This window comes from Nerophis ophidion, linkage group LG05, assembly GCF_033978795.1.
Source record: "Nerophis ophidion isolate RoL-2023_Sa linkage group LG05, RoL_Noph_v1.0, whole genome shotgun sequence".
In the NCBI taxonomy this organism is placed as follows: Eukaryota; Metazoa; Chordata; class Actinopteri; order Syngnathiformes; family Syngnathidae; genus Nerophis; species Nerophis ophidion.
This window is the reverse complement of record NC_084615.1, coordinates 23949812-23969125: the sequence shown is the minus strand read 5'-3', so window position 1 is coordinate 23969125 and position 19314 is coordinate 23949812. Positions and strand designations below refer to the sequence as shown.

Below are 19314 nucleotides of genomic sequence, written 5' to 3'. Positions count from 1 at the left end.
CATTTGTTTGCTTACTTACTACTAAAAACAAAAAGTTGTCTTATATGTTCACTATTTTATTTAAGGACAAAATTGCAATAAGAAACATACTGTATGTTTAATGTTCTGTAAGATTTTTTGTTAAAATAAAGCAAATAATGCAATTTTTTGTGGTCCCCTTTATTTAAAAAAGTATCAAAAAGTATGGAAATACATTTTGGTGTCGGTACCGGTACCAAACTATTGGTATCTGGACAACACGTACCCAGACATTTCTTTTAAAAATGTTTTTTTAAACATACTGTGCAGAGACACCCAAGTTAGTGTTTGACGGCAAAGAGGATTGTTTGTGAATGGCGATGAGGTCATTTGAGTCTGCAGAACCACTCCTCTGTTGGCTGCAAGCGAGAAAAGCACATTACTGTGTCTGCTTTACACACAGCAAGACAAACAGCAGCCTTTTCCCACTGCAAGTTCAAACAGACCTGAGCAATTCCTCAGTTCTTTGCCAACATTAGAATACTAGTGCGCCGCTAATCCAACACAAACGTCTCGTTATACTTGACAACATTGTCATTTACATGGCAAACGCACACTTTGCAAAACTCGTCTAAACTGCCTGCTGAAGCTTTGACATTCCTTCCCAATTGTCACCGCTACTACAAACCAGATGCACATTATTCTATTTGCCAAACACGTTTTGTCTAATTCATGGAAGGAGACAGGATAAGCTACTAAAGAGTATTAACCTTCAGTTCAAGAGGTGAATGTGCTTGAGGTGGTAGGAGCAGCTCGGGACTGCAGACGCCATAAACAGGATGATTTACTCGATCATTCCCCTTCAGGTAACTCAACAAGAAACACGCCACAGTGGCGTGTTTGAAGGAATAATCTTGGCGAGTTGCCGCGGTTGAAGCCGAGAACATGCAGACAAATACTAACTCTGGTGAAAGCTGGACTAAAGCAATCTGACTTCAGTGCTGTGCACATTTTTGCCGAAAGGTGTCAAAGAAAAAATAATGTGCAGCAGTGCGATGGCGGGAGAACAATGGTGAATGAGCGGCGTTTCGCCTTAGGGAGAGGGGCAGCTTAGCCGACTGTAAAGTCTTCGCTTGTTTACAAATAAGTTCGAGGCTCACAGGGGAAAAGTGTGAACATGTTATGAATACAAGACACTTTGGGCCGGATTTACTAAAGGTTTGCATGTACTAAAACATGCAAACTTGACAGCATGTGCAAAGGTGGTGTACTAAACGTACAAATTGGATGGCGTCTGTTAAGTGAGCTAAGGACGGCATGCAACTAATTTTGCGGCAATGTCTTCATTAATGTGCAAAATATATGCCGATTAGACTGCCAATATTATTGACCGATAAATGCTCTAAAATGCATTATCGGAAATTATCGGTGTCGGTTTCAAAAAGTAAAATGTATGACTTTTCAAAACGCCGCTGTACGGAGCGGTACATGGACGTAGGGAGAAGTACAGAGCAGTTGCGTCTCCCAGTCATACTTGCCAACCCATATATATATATATATATATATATATATATATATATATATATATATATATATATATATATATATATATATATATATATATATATATATATATATATATATATATATATCCAGTGGGGCCACCGATTGTGCAAGTTCTCCCACTTAAAATGATGACAGAGGTCTGTAATTTTCATCATAGGTACACTTCAACTGTGAGAGACAGAATGTGAAAAAAAAATCCAGGAATTCACATTGTAGGAATTTTAAATAATTTATTTGTAAATTATGGTGGAAAATAAGTATTTGGTCAACCATTCAAAGCGCTCATTGATAGAAGGAGGTTTTGGCTCAAAATCTCACGATACATGGCCCCATTTATTCTTTTCTTAACACGGATTCTTTAAAATTCCTACAATGTGAATTCCTGGATTTTTTTTCACATTCTGTCTCTCACAGTTGAAGTGTACCTATGATGAAAATTACAGACCTCTGTCAGCATTTTAAGTGGGAGAACTTGCACAATCGGTGGCTGACTAAATACTTTTTTGCCCCACTGTATATATATATATATATATATATATATATATATATATATATATATATATATATATATATGGTTTATTGGTCTATTTATTGGTGTTATACGTACACCGTTATTGGTCTATTTATTGGTGTTATACGTACACCTCTGCATAACATTGTATCCTTATTAACATTAAAGACAGTTAAAAAGAAATATAGATCAACTTCCAATGAAGAATAACTTCATTAATATTGATTTTAGTCTAACAGAAAAGATTTAAAGTGCATCAATTGACCTTAAAATTTTTGTTTTGTTTTTTTTATTACTAAACGATCAACGTTTTTTTTACTGACATGAACCATTTGATACTGAAAAATACAATTAAATAAACTCAATAATAAATAATACATTCAGATTGATCAGCACAATATATAAGACCCTTTAAGCTTTTGAATTTACTTTTATCTATATTTGGTTCTGCTATCACTTGATTGCATTACAGAAAGTATCTCAAACAAATCAAATGTTCATATAAACATTTTACAAAGTGATCACTGCATACACAAGCGGTCTGATTGTATTCTACAAGATGATGAAAATGATATTTTTACGAGCAATTTCCTTCAACACTATTCACTTTTTTCCTGACTTTACTACCTTTCTGGGCCACTTCTTTCGGGACTCTATTAGCTATTTCGTATTTCTCTATTTAAACAACTGTAACGCCAAAGTACAGAACTGATCAAACTCTACACTCACTCATTTTTGAGTTGAGTTGAGTTAATTTCGAACATGCAGGCATACAACATGATACATCACAATTTCCAGTTTCTCTTTTCAACATGTTCGAAAAAGAGTAGGAAGAAACAGATCTTATTTAATCCTACCCCTTTTCTTTTACGTAGGAGTTGCTAAAACTTTTTTTCACTTCCTATTCTCAATTTATTCACAATATACTCCATAATTAATCGCAATAAAAATAAATAAATAATAATTGGTGAAGTAAGTTATATTTAATATGATGAGATAAGTAAGATTATTTTGAGAATGAATGAATGGATGAAATACATTCAGAATGTTTATCATGGTTCTTCTTCTTTGTACTTTGTAAACACTTTAAGTTTGAAGTGTTTCTTGAAATGGATCATATTAGTACATTGTTAAATTGCTTTGCTTAATCCATTCCATAATTTAATTCCACACACAGATATACTGAAAGTCATAAGTGTTGTACATGCATACGAATGTTTTAAATTAAAATGTTCTGTATTTCTCCTCTTTTTTTATAGAACAATTGTTGTATAATCTTGGGTAGCAGGTTAAAGTTTGCTTTAGTTCACTTTAACCTTCCAAACAAAAATGAATAAAACAATTTATGTCAATCTTTTTTTTCATCAAAATTAGGAAGTCCGGATTAATGGCGACAATGAGCACATTTTGTTGTGCACAGCTCCCCCCACCCCCACTATTTGAGAAGAACTGCTCGACAGTTACACTTGACAACTGTTCATCATACAAACCCCGTTTCCATATGAGTTGGGAAATTGTGTTAAATGTAAATATAAACGGAATACAATGATTTGCAAATCCTTTTCAACCCATATTCAGTTGAATGCACCACAAAGACAAGATATTTGATGTTCAAACTCATAAACTTAATTTTTTTTTGCAAATAATAACTAACTTCAAATTTCATGGCTGCAACACGTGCCAAAGTAGTTGGGAAAGGGCATGTTCACCACTGTGTTACATCACCTTTTCTTTTAACAACACTCAATAAACGTTTGGGAACTGTGGAAACTAATTGTTGAAGCTTTGAAAGTGGAATTCTTTCCCATTCTTGTTTTATGTAGAGCTTCAGTCGTTCAACAGTCCGGGGTCTCCGCTGTCGTATTTTACGCTTCATAATGTGCCACACATTTTCAATGGGAGACAGGTCTGGACTGCAGGCGGGCCAGGAAAGTACCCGCATTTTTTTTTTACTGAGCCACGCTGTCTTGCTAAAATAAACAGGGGTGTCCATGATAACGTTGCTTGGATGACAACATATGTTGCTCCAAAACCTGTATGGACCTTTCAGCATTAATGGTGCCTTCACAGATGTGTAAGTTACCCATGCCTTGGGCACTGATACACCCCCATACCTTCACAGATGCTGGCTTTTGAACTTTGCGCCTATAACAATCCGGATGGTTATTTTCCTCTTTGTTCTGGAGGACACCACGTCAACAGTTTCGAAATATAATTTGAAATGGGGACTCGTCAGACCACAGAACACCTTTCCACTTTGCATCAGTCCATCTTAGGTGAGCTCGGGCCCAGCCAAGCCGGCGGCGTATCAGGATATTGTTGATAAATGGGTTTGGCTTTGCATAGTAGAGTTTTAACTTGCACTTACAGATGTAGCGACCAACTGTAGTTACTGACAGTGGTTTTATGAAGTGTTACTAAACCCATGTGGTGATATCCTTTACACACTGATGTCGGTTTTTGATGCAGTACCGCCTGAGGGATGAAAGGTCCGTAATATCATCGCTTACGTGCAGTGATTTCTCCAGATTCTCTGAACTTTTTGATGATTTTACGTACCATAGATGGTAAAATCCCTAAATTCCTTGCAATAGCTCGTTGAGAAATGTTGTTCTTAAACTGTTTGACAATTTGCTTACAAAGTGGTGACCCTCGCCCCATCCTTGTTTGTGAATTACTTAGCATTTCATGGAAGCTGCTTTTATACACAATCATGGTACCCACCTGTTCCCAATTAGCCTGCACACCTGTGGGATGTTCCATATAAGTGTTAGATGAGCATTCCTCAACTTTATCAGTATTTATTGCCACCTTTCCCGACTTCTTTGTCACGTGTTGCTGGCATCAAATTCTAAAGTTAATGATTATTTGCACAAAAAAAAACGTTTCTAAGTTGTCTTGGTCGCATATTCAACTGAATATGAGTTTAAAATTATTTGCAAATCATTGTATTCCGTTTATATTTACATCCAACACAATTTCCCAACTCATATGGAAACAGGTTTTGTAGAAAGCAAGAAAGACTCCAGAGGACAGAGATCAGAGGATAAATCATAGATGTAATCATGTAGAAACAGAAATGACCGATAATGTAAAAAGACCACAAAAGTGTCCTTAAATGACTCCTGCACTATGAAGGAAAAAAAACCTACAGATCGTGCAGTTTTCAGGGTGACACGCAGAATCTTCTTCCTGCTGTGCTTTGCGCAACTGGCAGCAGTCCAGTCGCACATACCTTTGTGCTGACATGCAGCGCAGATGACAACGTGTTCTTTTCCTGCACTAACATTACTCGTGCAAGCCGTTTGCAAACGCAGAGACAAAACAAAAAATGCAAATAAACGATCATCACCATTCTGTTCAAAACACAACTTTGATTTAGGGAAAAACACACACTACATTTTCAACTTGCAACAACAACAAAAAAGGAGAATCCAGTTGTGGGAACACGAGGGAGTTGAAGACAGTGACAACGTTGTTCAAAAAACTCCACAATGGTCCAAAATGTGTTACATTGTTTCTTACACTTTTACAGAAAAAAATATTCTGTCTGCATCTTATTTGACATTCTACTATTTGGAGTGTTTTCTCATCAATCCTTTATACATTTCCATTGTAGTCGGGGCATGGTCACGTTTACAGCTTCGTCTTTACTCTGGAGTGGGGATCACAGTTATTAAATGACACATCGCGACTTGTCCAGGGTGTACACCGCCTTCCGCCCGATTGTAGCTGAGATAGGCGCCAGCGCCCCCCGCGACCCCAAAAGGGAATAAGCGGTAGAAAATGGATGGATGGATCTTCATTTTGCTCTCTATTTAGGGGTGTGACGGTACGTGTATTTGCATTGAACCGTTTCGGTTCGGTTTGGAGGTGTACCGAACGAGTTTCTACACGGAAATACTAAGTAGCGTACCGCACGTTGTGTAAACAATGCACACCGAGGCACAACACACGGCATGCTAGCAGCGACTGGGCTACAATAGACTGACCATACCTCCTTTTTTCAACGGATATGTCCTCTTTTGCGGGGCTGTCCGGGTGGAGTTTCCTAAAGGCCTACTGAAACCCACTACTACCGACCACGCAGTCTGATAGTTTAAAGTTAAAGTTAAAGTACCAATGATTGTCACACACATACTAGATGTGGCGAAATTATGCTCTGCATTTGACCCATCACCCTTGATCACCCCCTGGGAGGTGAGGGGAGCAGTGGGCAGCAGCGGTGTCGCGCCCGGGAATCATTTATGGTGATTTAACCCCCAATTCCAACCCTTAATGCTGAGTGTCAAGCAGGAAGGCAATGGGTCCCATTTTTATAGTCTTTCGTATGACTCGGCCGGGATTTGAACTCACGACCTACCGATCTCAGGGCGGACACTCTAACCCAGGGGTGTCAAACTCCAATAAAGAGTGGGCCAAAATTTTAAACGGAACAAAGCCGCGGGCCAAGGTTGAACAAATTAACCTTTTAATAGGGACCCAAACAAGTTTTGCATTAAATATTGAACAAGCAAGGCTTATATAACTTCATAGTGACATGCAAAATCCAGTTTCAAATGATAATAATAATAATAATTAAGAAAATATCAATGGCATATCAAATAAAATTTAAATAAAAATGGTATGCCTTTTTTTCTATTTGCAATCTTCTGAGGTAAATATCAAATTTTTTCCACAGGCTAATGATAAATTTGAAAATAAAATAACAATAATGAATGAACCAAACATTCAAGCCTTGAAGTAGCAATAGAAAATGCATGAATAAAACAATAATTATTGGTCAGTTTGCTGGAAGTTTCCCGGAAGAGTTAGTGCGGCAAGGGGGTTCTGGGTATTTGTTCTGTTGTGTTACGGTGCGGATGTTCACCCAAAATGTGTTTGTCATTCTTGTTTGGTGTGGGTTCACAGTGTGGCGCATTTTTGTAACAGTGCTAAAGTTGTTTATAGGGCCACCCTCAGTGTGACCTGTATGGCTGTTGACCAAGTATGCTGTGCATTTACTTGTGCATGCGTGTAAAAGCCACAAATATTATGTGACACGCTGTTAATATGGAGGAAAAGCGGACGTGACGACAGGTTGTAGAGAACGCTAAAGGCACTGCCTTGAATGCACACCCCCAAAATAGTTGTCCAGGTGGAAATCAGTAGAAATTCGTGAGAATGGTTGCCCGGGAGATTTTCGGGAGGGGCACTGAACTTCGGGAGTCTACCGGGAAAATTAGGAGGGTTGACAAGTATGCGTATTAGCGGTGAATGCAATGTTACAGCGGCACCGACGCTGTATAACACCGGCGGGCCAGCTCTAATGCTAAATTGATATTGCCTCAAGGGCCAAATTAAATTACACGGCGGGCCAGAGTTTGACACCCATGCTCTAACCACTAGGCCACTGAGTAGGTAAATCAATGATGAAATATTAATATTGCAACACATGCCAATACGGACGGTTTAGTTTACTAAGTTTCAATTTTAAATTTCCCGCTGAGTTTCTTGTTGAAAACTCCGCGGAATGATGACGCGTGCGCGTGACGTCACGGACTGTCAGGAAATATTAGCGCAGCACTATTTGCGGCTAATTTTCGTCATACTTATCGTCAACTACCTTTTTTTTCTGACTAAAACGAGACAATAACTAAATAAAAAATAATTTACGTGGACTAAGACGATGACGAGGTGTATTGACATATTCGTCAACGAATAAAAACGAGACGAAAATGTCTGCCAGAGACGAGATCCAATCGGAAGTCATTTCGTTAGGAAGAGGCGGGAGGAATTGGGAAGAGAACCAATTAGAGCGACGTGGTAAGGAAGTTACGTAAACGTAGTTTGCGTTTGACACTGACCCGGGAATGCGCTGCAGAAGACAACATGTCAACGCTGGGGAGGAAGAGGAGAGAGGACATATGGGGAAATTTTATATTTGATGTCAAAGATAACAAGATACAGTGTAAGAAATGCAGCGCGAGGATTACGGGGAAAAACACAACAAACTCGAAGCGACATTTACAGTCGAATCACCCCGAAATCCACACACAGGTAAGCATTTTCCACAACATACAACTCACTCGACGTTATCCCGTTTATTACACGGCATACTCGTGAAATACTAAATTTGAGACGTGATTTTCATCAAAATACGACTTGTATCGGTGATTTTTCCGCTGTTTTGCTTCGACTTTCAGAAATTGAAGGGAAAGTTTACATATTACCCTTTAGTCGACTAAATCTACTGTAGTTTTCGTCGACTATAATCTTATGATATTTCGTCAACTAAAACTAGACTAAAACTAAAACAATTTAAATAACTAAATTATGACTAAAACTAAATTACATTTTAGTCAAAAGACTATGACTAAAACTAAATCAAATTTTGCCGTCAAAATTAACACTGCCTCCGACTATCAGGTACTATTTAATCTCACTAAAACACTAGCAACTCGATAGAAAGATAAGGGATTTCCCAGAATTATCCTAGTAAATATGTCTAAAAACATCTGAATCCGTCCCAATGCAATCGCCTTTTTTTTTTTTCTAGTCCTTCGCTATCAATATCATCATCCACGAATCTTTCATCCTTGCTCAAATTAATGGGGAAATTGTTGTTTTCTCGGTCCGAATAGCTCTTGCTGCTGGTGGCTCCCATTATAAACAATGTGAGGACGTGAGAAGCCCTCACCCTTGTGATGTCATCGTCTGCAACTTCCGGTAAAGACAAGGCTTTTTTATCAGCATCAAAAGTTGCGAACTTTATCGTGGATGTTCTCTACTAAATCTTTTCAGCAAAAATATGGCAATATCGCGAAATGATCAAGTATGACACATAGAATGGACCTGCTATCCCCGTTTAAATAAGAAAATCTCATTTCAGTGGGCCTTTAAATGCCTCAAATGTCCGGCATTTGAAGTTAGGGTTGTGTGTATTTTCAATGTACGTTCAGAGTTAAGAAGGGGTTAAAAACAAAACAAATTCTGCACGCAGCAGCATTCGTGAGGGCGGGGCAGAGACAGAGAGGGCGAGAGAGTTATGATAAAAGCGCATGTGTCGCCAGGCTCTGCTTTTTACCCATAAATTTATCAGATTTCATTTTTTATTATCTATAGCAGGGGTGTCAAAAGTGTGGCCCGGAAGCCATTTGCCGCCCACAGCTAATGTTTTAAAGGCCCACGGCACATTCTAAAGGTACTATTAAAATAAAAAAAACATAAACAAAAGTGAAATAGAAAAGCTTAAAGGCTAAATGTATTTTAGAGAAAGTTGCAACGTTGACTAATAAAACAAAGCTGTTTTTTTTTTCTTTCAAACTGTCATTGCTCAAAACATAATATTGAATCAAAATCAATGTTATTATGAATTATTGACCTATCCAAATATTCCACTAAGAAAAATACTTTTGGTGGAAGATTTTGCACATTTGGTCAATAAATAACCAAAATATTTATATTTTGTTGTTTTCTTACTGTGCCGAAAATGAACCGAACTGTGACCTCTGAACCGAGGTACGTACCGAACCGAAATTGTTGTGCACTGTTACACCCCCATCTCTATTAGGAACCTTTGAAATGTAACTGTAGAGGAGCAATTGCAATACAGACAGCTACGCTGCGTTGTGAATGTGTGCACGTCTATCGTTTATCAGTCAAATCCCGCCCAACCCACACGCACACTGCGCATGTGTACACCCAAAGTGTAACTGTAGAGGAGCCATCACATTGTTGCTCTATTGTTGTTGTTGTTATTATTGTGTTTGCTGTTGTTATTTTTGTCTCTCCGTTTAATCCCCCTCTTGTCCCCACAATTTCCCCCCATGCCTTGGGGCTAGCGGGGTGTATAATATAGCCTGAAAGAGTCATGGATGCAGGGGATTCTGGGTAATTGTTATGTTGCGTTTATAATGTGTTACAGTGGGGATATTCTCCCGAAATGTGTTTGTCATTCTTGTTTGGTATGGGTTCACAGTGTGGCGCATATTAGTAAAAGTGTTAAAGTTGTTTATATCACAACCTTCAGTGTAACCTGTATGGCTGTGGAACAAGTATGCCTTGCAGTTGTGTAAGTGCATCTGCGGAAGCCACATACAACATGGTACTGGGCTGGCAAGCTGTTTGCACATATTGTAGAAGGCGTCAAAGGCAGTGGCTTCAGAGCACGCCCGTATTATTGTTATCTGCGTGGCCATCAGCAGATATTCGTCAAAATGGTTGCGGCTCCCATTGTCTTCTTTATTTTGTGAAACCGGTCAAAATGGCTCTTTGAGTGGTAAAGGTTGCCGACCCCTGAACTATATGATTTGCCTGAGAAATTGGACAGGATTAAAAAATAAAATGAAAAAAAGGATAGATGGATGGATAATATATATATATATATATATATATATATATATATATATATATATATATATATATATATATATATATATATATATATAATAATTTATAACAAAGATACAAATTAATTGAATCAGTATGAGTGCCACTTGTGGGCAAACATTAAAAATACATACAATGATAAATAAAGAGAAGCTGTTACGAGGGGTTGGTGTGTGTTGCGTTCAAGTACTACTACTGCAGCTGCTTGTCTTGTTTGGATAAATTTGTTTTTTTTTTTACCAACATGACAACCATCCATCCATTTCCTACCGCTTATTTCCTTTTTGGGGTCGCGGGGGGCGCTGGCGCCTATCTCAGCTACAATCGGGCGGAAGGCGGGGTACACCCTGGACAAGTCGCCACCTCATCGCAGGGCCAACACAGATAGACAGACAACATTCACACTTACATTCACACACTAGGGACAATTTAGTGTTGCCAATCAACCTATCCCCACATGACAACCGAAAAATAAAATAAAAGGTAAAAAAAAAAAACTACCATCTCTCTGTGTCTGGGAGAAAGTTAAACTTAACTACATTATTCATAAACTTCACCCTTCCACACTGTGGTGCGTTCATGGAGCGTCCATTTAAACTAGGAAATCTTAACACTCGCCGGAAGACATTTAAGTCAAACAAAGACTAAGCAGGCAGACATGGCGGGCTTTCTAACAACACAAGTCCAAATTATAAGATGTTAATATAAGCAGAAGTGAGTCGTGAAGCCGCGTCGACGACGTCGTGAGACCAGTAAGTGTGATGCAATAACTTGGCAGTTATCGCATTAATTCGGTGCCATCGAATTGAAAAAGTGGCATCGGAGTCATTAAAGGATTTATGCTTTTCAACACATGCGGAAGAAAATGGAGGACATGCATGGGAAACACGCTGCGTGGGCTACTGTAAGGAACAATAGGCTCCTTCCGTCGCGCAACACGAACGACGTTCGCGTGTTTTCGTCGAGGATATGACTTTTAAGCCCGACACACACTTGACATCGGCATATTTTTAGAATGCGAGGGGGAAAAAAAGCCGAGGCTATGTGAAGAGGTGAGGGGGAAGGTGGAAGATGGAGGCTGATGCTGCATCAGCATTGACACACAAAGACAAAGTAAATGCTGCCTCACTGCACCAACGGAGGCGAGCGATGTTTGCTGTGTCAGAAATAGCTGAAGAAAAACAGCACGGACTCATCTTGCATGAGAAGTCAAATACAATAACACAAACGCAACACAAGATAGAGCCTTCATAGTAAAAAAAAAAAAAGGTAGAAAAGTTCAGAGTTTAAAGAATATAATTGGAAGCACTAAAGCCAGAACATGTATTTATATATATTAAACAGTTTAAACATAAAAACAGTTATTTAGCACATATAAATATTTGTATTACAAATATACAAATTATAAATATTAAAAAATGTTAAGAAATATATGTATCATATACATAAAAACATCCATCCATCCATTGTCTACCTCTTGTCCCTTTTACGGTTGCTGGAACCTATCTCAGCTGCATTCGGGCAGAAGGCCTATACACCCTGGACAAGTCGCCACGACACGATAATATATATATACAGTATATACAGTGGGGCAAAAAAGTATTTAAGTACCAAATAAAATACCAAAAAGTTCTATTTTGGTTTCATCTGACCACATGACATTCTCCCAATCCTCTGCTGTATCGTCCATGTATCCATTTTGGTATAAACTCAACTCGTCGTGTTTGGAGGAAGAAGAATACTGAGTTGCATCCCAAGAACACTATACCTACTGTGAAGCATGGGGGTGGAAACATCATGCTTTGGGGCTGTTTTTCTGCTAAGGGGACAGGACGATTGATCCATGTTAAGGAAAGAATGAATGGGGCCATGTATAGTGAGATTTTGAGCCAAAAACTCCTTCCATCAATGAGAGCTTTGAATGGTTGACCAAATACTTATTTTCCACCATCATTTACAAATAAATTCTTTAAAATTCCTACAATTTGAGTTCCTGAATTTTTTTTCTGTCTCTCACAGTTGAAGTGTACCTATGATGAAAATTACAGACCTCTGTCATCATTTTAAGTGGGAGAACTTGTGGCTGACTAAATACTTTTTTGCCCCACTGTATATATATCCATCCATACATTTTCTACCGCGTATTCCCTTAGGGGTCGCGAAGGGCGCTGGTGCCTATCTCAGCTACAATCGGGTGGAAGGCACTGTACACCCTGGACAAGTCGTCACCTCATCGCATATATGTTTATATATTACATGGTAATTGGTATTTGTTATATATTGTATATATTATACGACAATATATCATAATATCCATCCACTTTCTACCGCGTGTCCCTTTCGGAGTGGCTGCATTCGGGCGGAAGGCGGGGTGCACTCTGGACAAGTCGCCACCTCATCACAGGGCCAACACAGATAGACAGACTACATTCACACTCACATTCACACACTAGTATAATAACATAAAATATATCAATCATCCATCCATTTTCTACCGCTTGTCCAGTTCGGGGTCGCGAGGGTTGCTGGAGCCTATTTCAGCTGCATTCGGGGGGAAGGCGGTGTACACCCTGGACAAGACGCCACCTCATCACAGGGCCAACACAGATAGACAGACTACATTCACACACTAATATAATAATATAATACATGAATCACTCAATCAATCAATGTTTATTTATACAGCCCTAAATCACAAGCGTCTCACAAGCCACAATGACATCCTCGGTTCAGATCCCACATCAGGGCAAGGAAAAACTCAACCCAGAGGGATGACACTGAAAAACCTTGGAGAGGACCCCCCACCCCCCTCTAGGGGAGACTGGTGCAATGGACGTCGACTGGGTGTAGCATAATAATTGTGAAAGTCCAGTCCATAGTGGATCTAACATAATAGTTAAAGTACCACTGATAGTCACACACACATGAGGTGTGGTGAGGGGAGGGGTGAACAGCAGCGGTGGCCGTGCTCGGGAATATTTTTTGGGGTGATTTAACCCCCCCCAATTTCAAACCGTGGTGCTGAATGCCAAACAAGGAGGTAATGGGTCCCATTTTATAGTCTGGTATGACTCGGCCCAGGGTTTAATTTATTAGGGATCCTCATTAGTCTACACCGCATTGGAGACTATTCTTCCTGGGGTTCAGGCAAAAACATCTCACAATCACACAACAAAAGATTACAATGCAGTACAACATGATCAAATAATAAAATGTATTACAAAAAAAAACAACAACAAAGAACAAAAAAACCCAAAAAACTTTTAAGTTTACATAATAATGTTCATACCAAAGATAAAAAGAACAATGTTTTTTTAATTCACGACCTACCGATCTCAGGGCGGACACTCTAACCACAAGGTGTCAGTATATATTATATACTGTATATATAACATGCAAATATTACATATATGTTATATTTTATATTGCTACTAAAATACATGTTCAGTCTACTTTATACATGCATGATCATTTCCATCCTGTGTAACTGAGCTACTGCATGGAACAATTCCCTTTGAGGATCAATAAAGTTTGTCGAAGTCTTAAGTGTGTGTACATCATATACATGTATATAGTATTTAAAAAATATAGATAATTAGTGCATTTAAATAGAATAAAATAAACGATGTGTTCTGCTATAATACATTTTTAATAATATACACATTATGAATGCACTATACCGGTGGTTCTCAACCTTTTTTCAGTGATGTACCCCCTGTGAACATTTTTTTAATTCAAGTATCCCCTAATCAGAGCAAAGCATTTTTGGTTGAAAAAAAGAGATAAAGAAGTAAAATACAGCACTATGTCATCAGTTTCTGATTTATTAAATTGTATAACAGTGCAAAATATTACTCATTTGTAGTGGTCTTTCTTGGACTATTTGGAAAAAAGATATAAAATAACTAAAACCTTGTTGAAAAATAAACAAGTGATTAAATTATAAATAAAGATTTCTACACATAGAATTAATCATCAACTTAAAGTGCCCTCTTTGGGGATTGTAATAGAGATCCATCTGGATTCATCAACTTAACATTTCTTCACAAACAAATACATCTTTAACATCAATATTTATGGAACATGTCCACAAAAAATCTAGCTGTCAACACTGAATCTTGCATTGTTGCATTTCTTTTCACAGTTTATGAACTTACATTCATATTTTGTTGAAATATTATTCAATAAATATATTTATAAAGGATTTTTGAATTGTTGCTATTTTTAGAATATTTAAAAAAAAATCTCACGTACCCCTTGGCATACCTTCAAGTACCCCCAGGGGTACGTGTACCCCCATTTGAGAACCACTGCACTATACAAACATCCATCCATTCATTTTTCTACCGCTTGTCCCTTTCGGGGTCGTGGGGAGGTCGCTGGAACCTATCTCAGCTGCGTTTCGGGCAGAAGGCAGAGTACACCCTGGACAAGTCGCCACCTCATCACAAGGTTAACACAGATAGACAGACAACATTCACACTCACATTCACACACTAGGGCCAGTTTTAGTGTTGCCAATCAACCTATCCCCAGGTGCATGTCTTTGGAAGTGGGAAGAAGCCGGTGTACCCAGAGAGAACCCACGCATTCACGGGGATAACATGCAAACTCCACACAGAAAGATCCTGAGCCCGGGATTGAACCCTGACTACTCAGGACTTTTGTATTGTGGACCCCTCCTCCACCGTGAAGCCCATGTTTGGCTAAAATACATATTTATTAACATAAACAATATGAATGCACTATAAAAACATCCATCTATCTATCCATCCATTTTCTACCGCTTGTCCCTTCCGGGGTCACTGGAGCTTATCTCAGCTGCGTTTCGGGCGGAAGGCATCAACACTCTGGACAAGTCGCCATCTTATCACAGGGTCAACACAGATAGACAGACAACATTCAAACGGTATAGCTCAGTTGCTAGAGCGGCCGTGCCAGCAACTTGAGGGTTGCAGGTTCGACCCCCGCTTCCGCCATCCTAGTCACTGCCATTGTGTCCTTGGGCAAGACACTTTACCCACCTGCTCCCAGTGCCACCCACACTGGTTTAAATGTAAAAGTTAGATATTGGGTTTCACTATGTAAAGGGCTTTGAGTCACTAGAGAAAAGCGCTATATAAATATAATTCACTTCACACACTAGGGCCAATTTAGTGTTTCTAATTAATGTTAAATAATTTTCTACATATATAAATTAAATGAATTGATGACTTTGTATGTACAAAAAAAATACATTGTTACCAAGAATTATTTGACTTGTTTTTGTTTATTTTTTACACGGTTTAAAAAGATGAATAATGTTTTATAAAAGTAATATGAGCATATGATGAATGTTACAATGGTTACGTCCATCCATTTCTACCGCTTATTCCCTATTGGGGCCGCGGGGGGCGCTGGCGCCTATCTCAGCTACAATTGGGCGGAAGGCGGGGTACACCTTGGACAAGTCGCCACCTCATCGCAGGGCCAACACAGATAGACAGACAACATTCACACGGTATAGCTCGGTTGCTAGAGCGGCAGTGCCAGCAACTTGAGGGTTGCAGGTTCGATCCCCACTTCCGCCATCCTAGTCACTGCCGTTGTGTCCTTGGGCAAGACACTTTACCCAGTGCCACCCACACTGGTTTAAATGTAAAAATTAGAAATTGGGTTTCACTATGTAAAGCGCTTTGAGTCACTAGAGAAAAAGCGCTATATAAATATAATTCACTTCACACAGTATGGTCAATTTAGTTAATATGTTAAATAATTTTCTACATATAAAAATAAAATAAATTGATGACTTTGTATGTACAAAAAAAATACATTGTTACCAGGAATTATTTGACTTGTTTTTGTTTATTTTTTACACAGTTTAAAAAGATGAATAATGTTTTATAAAAGTAATATGAGCATATGATGAATATGTTACCATGGATACATGTAATTAAAAAAAATGTATTCACGACTTAATTTACATGACTCAAATGTATTTAATATGCATTAATAAACCCCCATTGGGGACGAGTGATGATAATAGTGTAACTGCGGTGATGCTAATAGTTGCGTTAATGGCGGTGTTATGAGAAGAAGGCGTCCTGGAGTCAACCATGTTTCGGATGGTGAGTGCAGCGTGAAAACGTAACAGGATGTGGTTTCACTGCTCAAACCGCGTTCACACCCCGCGACACGTTTAACCCCTTCAACATTCGCACCGCCGCCAAGCTAGCAACAGCCACACGACACGCGTGGACACGGACGCGTATTACACGTCAATAGCGTGAATAGTTTGCAGCTCGGCGACAAACGAGCGACACGGAGGATCGAGTGCAAGGGGAAGGAAAGCGCTCACCTTTTTTCGCTGCTTTCTTGCTCGATCCGGCATATAAGTTTTCTCACATTGTATCCCCACCGCCCGATACTTGTCCTGGCGATTATGAAGTCTGGGTTCCACGACACGGCCGTGATTGTGCAGTCCGCTGTTGTGCACGCCGTGCTGCTGTGTGGCGTTACACTCTACGGGCACGCCCACATTGTTGACAGTCGTCCGCTGACGTCATCCCGTCCGCTCATTCACAACATGGCCCGCGTCGCTGCGGTCCGCCAGCATGGGAGTCCCCGCATCAATGTGCGCAGCTCGACGCTGAGAATAGCTCCGACTACGTTGCTATTTACGTTACTACGTTACGCGCTAGGGACGGAGGCCCCGCCCCTTGAGTACACACAGCGGCAGCAAAAGATGACACGAGGCATTTTTTTTTTTTTTTGCCTTACAAACGTCTTCTGAAACAGATAACACTCCTAAAATATTTTGTGTTGTATTAAATCTATATATTGTATAATATAATTGATTGCAGCTTATTATGCAAAATGAAACATAAAGGGGAACATTATCACAATTTCAAAAGGGTTAAAAACAATAAAAATCAGTTCCCAGTGGCTTGTTGTATTTTTTGAATTTTTTTTTCAAAATTTTACCGGTCCAAGTGCTTGATTTTCGCTATTTGCGATGCGAATATCCATTTCCCTGTGACGTCATACAGTGCTGCCAATGTAAACAGTCAACATCAACAAAACTCACTTTTGTGATTTTGTTGACTTTATCGTTGCAAATGCATCTGCAGGTATCTATACATCTCTGTGCCATGTCTGCTTTAGCACCGCCGGTAAATAGCATGTTAGCGTCGATTAGCGTAGCATGTTAGCATCGATTAGCTGGCAGTCAACATCAACAAAACTCAGCTTTGTGATTTCGTTGACTTTATCGTTGCAAATGCCTCTGCAGGTTATCCATACATCTCTGTGCATTGTCTGCTTTAGCACCGCCGGTAAATAGCATGTTAGCTTCGATTAGTGTAGCATCTTAGGATCGATTAGCATCAATTAGCTGGCAGTCAACATCAACAAAACTCACCTTTGTGATTTCGCTGACTTTATCGTTGCAAATGCAGCTGCAGGTTATCCATACATCTCTGTGCCATGTCTGCTTTAGCACCGCCGGTAAATAGCATGTTAGGGTCGATTAGCGTAGCATGTTAGCATCAATTAGCTGGCAGTCAACATCAACAAAACTCATCTTTGTGATTTCGTTGACTTTTTCGTTGCAAATGCATCTGCAGGTTATCCATACATCTCTGTGCCATGTCTGCTTTAGCACCGCCGGTAAATAGCATGTTAGTATCGATTAGCGTAGTATGTTAGCATCGATTAGCTGGCAGTCAACATCAACAAAACTCACCTTTGTGATCTTGTTGACTTTATAGTTGCAAATGCATCTGCTGGTTATCCATACATCTCTATGCCATGTCTGCTTTAGCACCGCCGGTAAATAGCATGATAACGTTGATTAGCGTAGCATGTTAGCATCGATTAGCTGGCAGTCACGCCGCGACCAAATGTGTCTGATTAGCACATAAGTCAACATCAACAAAACTCAGCTTTGTGATTTCGTTGACTTTATCGTTGCAAATGCATCTGCAGGTTATCCATACATCTCTGTGCCATGTCTGCTTTAGCACCGCCGGTAAATAGCATGATAGCGTTGATTAGCGTAGCATGTTAGCTGGCAGTCAACATAAAAAAAACTCAGTTTTGTGATTTATTTGACTTTATCCTTGCAAATGCATCTGCAGGTTATCCATACATCTCTTTGCCATGTCTGCTTTAGCACCGCCGGTAAGTAGCATGATAGCGTCGATTAACGTAGCATGTTAGCATCGATTAGCTGGCAGTCAACATCAACAAAACTCACCTTTGTGATTTTGTTGAAGTTATCGTTGCAAATGCATCTGCAGGTTATCCATACATCTCTGTGCCATGTCTGCTTTAGCACCGTTGGTAAATAGCATGTTAGCGTCGATTAGCGTAGCATGTTAGCATCAATTAGCATCAATTAGCTGGTAGTCAACATCAACAAAACTCAGCTTTGTGATTTCATTGACTTTATCGTTGCAAATGCATCTGCAGGTTATCCATACATCTCTGTTCCATGTCTGCTTTAGCACCGTCGGTAAATAGCATGTTAGCATCGATTAGCTGGCAGTCAACATCAACAAAACTCACCTTTGTGATTTCGTTGACGTTATCGTTGCAAATGCATCTGCAGTTTATCCATAAATCTTTGTGCCATGTCTGCTTTAGCACCGTCGGTAAATAGCATGTTAGCGTCGATTAGCATAGCATGTTAGCATCGATTAGCATCAATTAGCTGGCAGTCAACATCAACAAAACTCACCTTTGTGATTTCGTTGACTTTATCGTTGAAAATGCATCTGCAGGTTATCCATACATCTCTGTGCCATGTCTGCTTTAGCACCGCCGGTAAATAGCATGATAGCGTTGATTAGCGTGGCATGTTAGCATCGATTAGCTGGCAGTCACGCCGCGACCAAATGTGTCTGATTAGCACATAAGTCAACATCAAC

At 39.4% G+C, this 19314-nt stretch overlaps 1 protein-coding gene across 2 annotated transcripts in view; it reads right to left on the bottom strand.

The window, feature by feature from the left end:
* The window catches only part of bach2b (BTB and CNC homology 1, basic leucine zipper transcription factor 2b), a 171302-nt gene extending 154295 nt beyond the window's left edge, over nt 1–17007 (bottom strand). The window contains exon 1 of one of the 2 annotated variants that reach the window (XM_061900346.1): nt 16743–17007. In XM_061900346.1, the coding sequence (XP_061756330.1) occupies nt 16743–16775 (33 nt within the window). In that variant the 5' untranslated portion in view covers nt 16776–17007. The remainder of the gene's footprint in view (nt 1–16742) is intronic. The other variant, XM_061900344.1, reaches the window with a different exon arrangement.
* Nucleotides 17008–19314: the final 2307 nt, after the last annotated feature.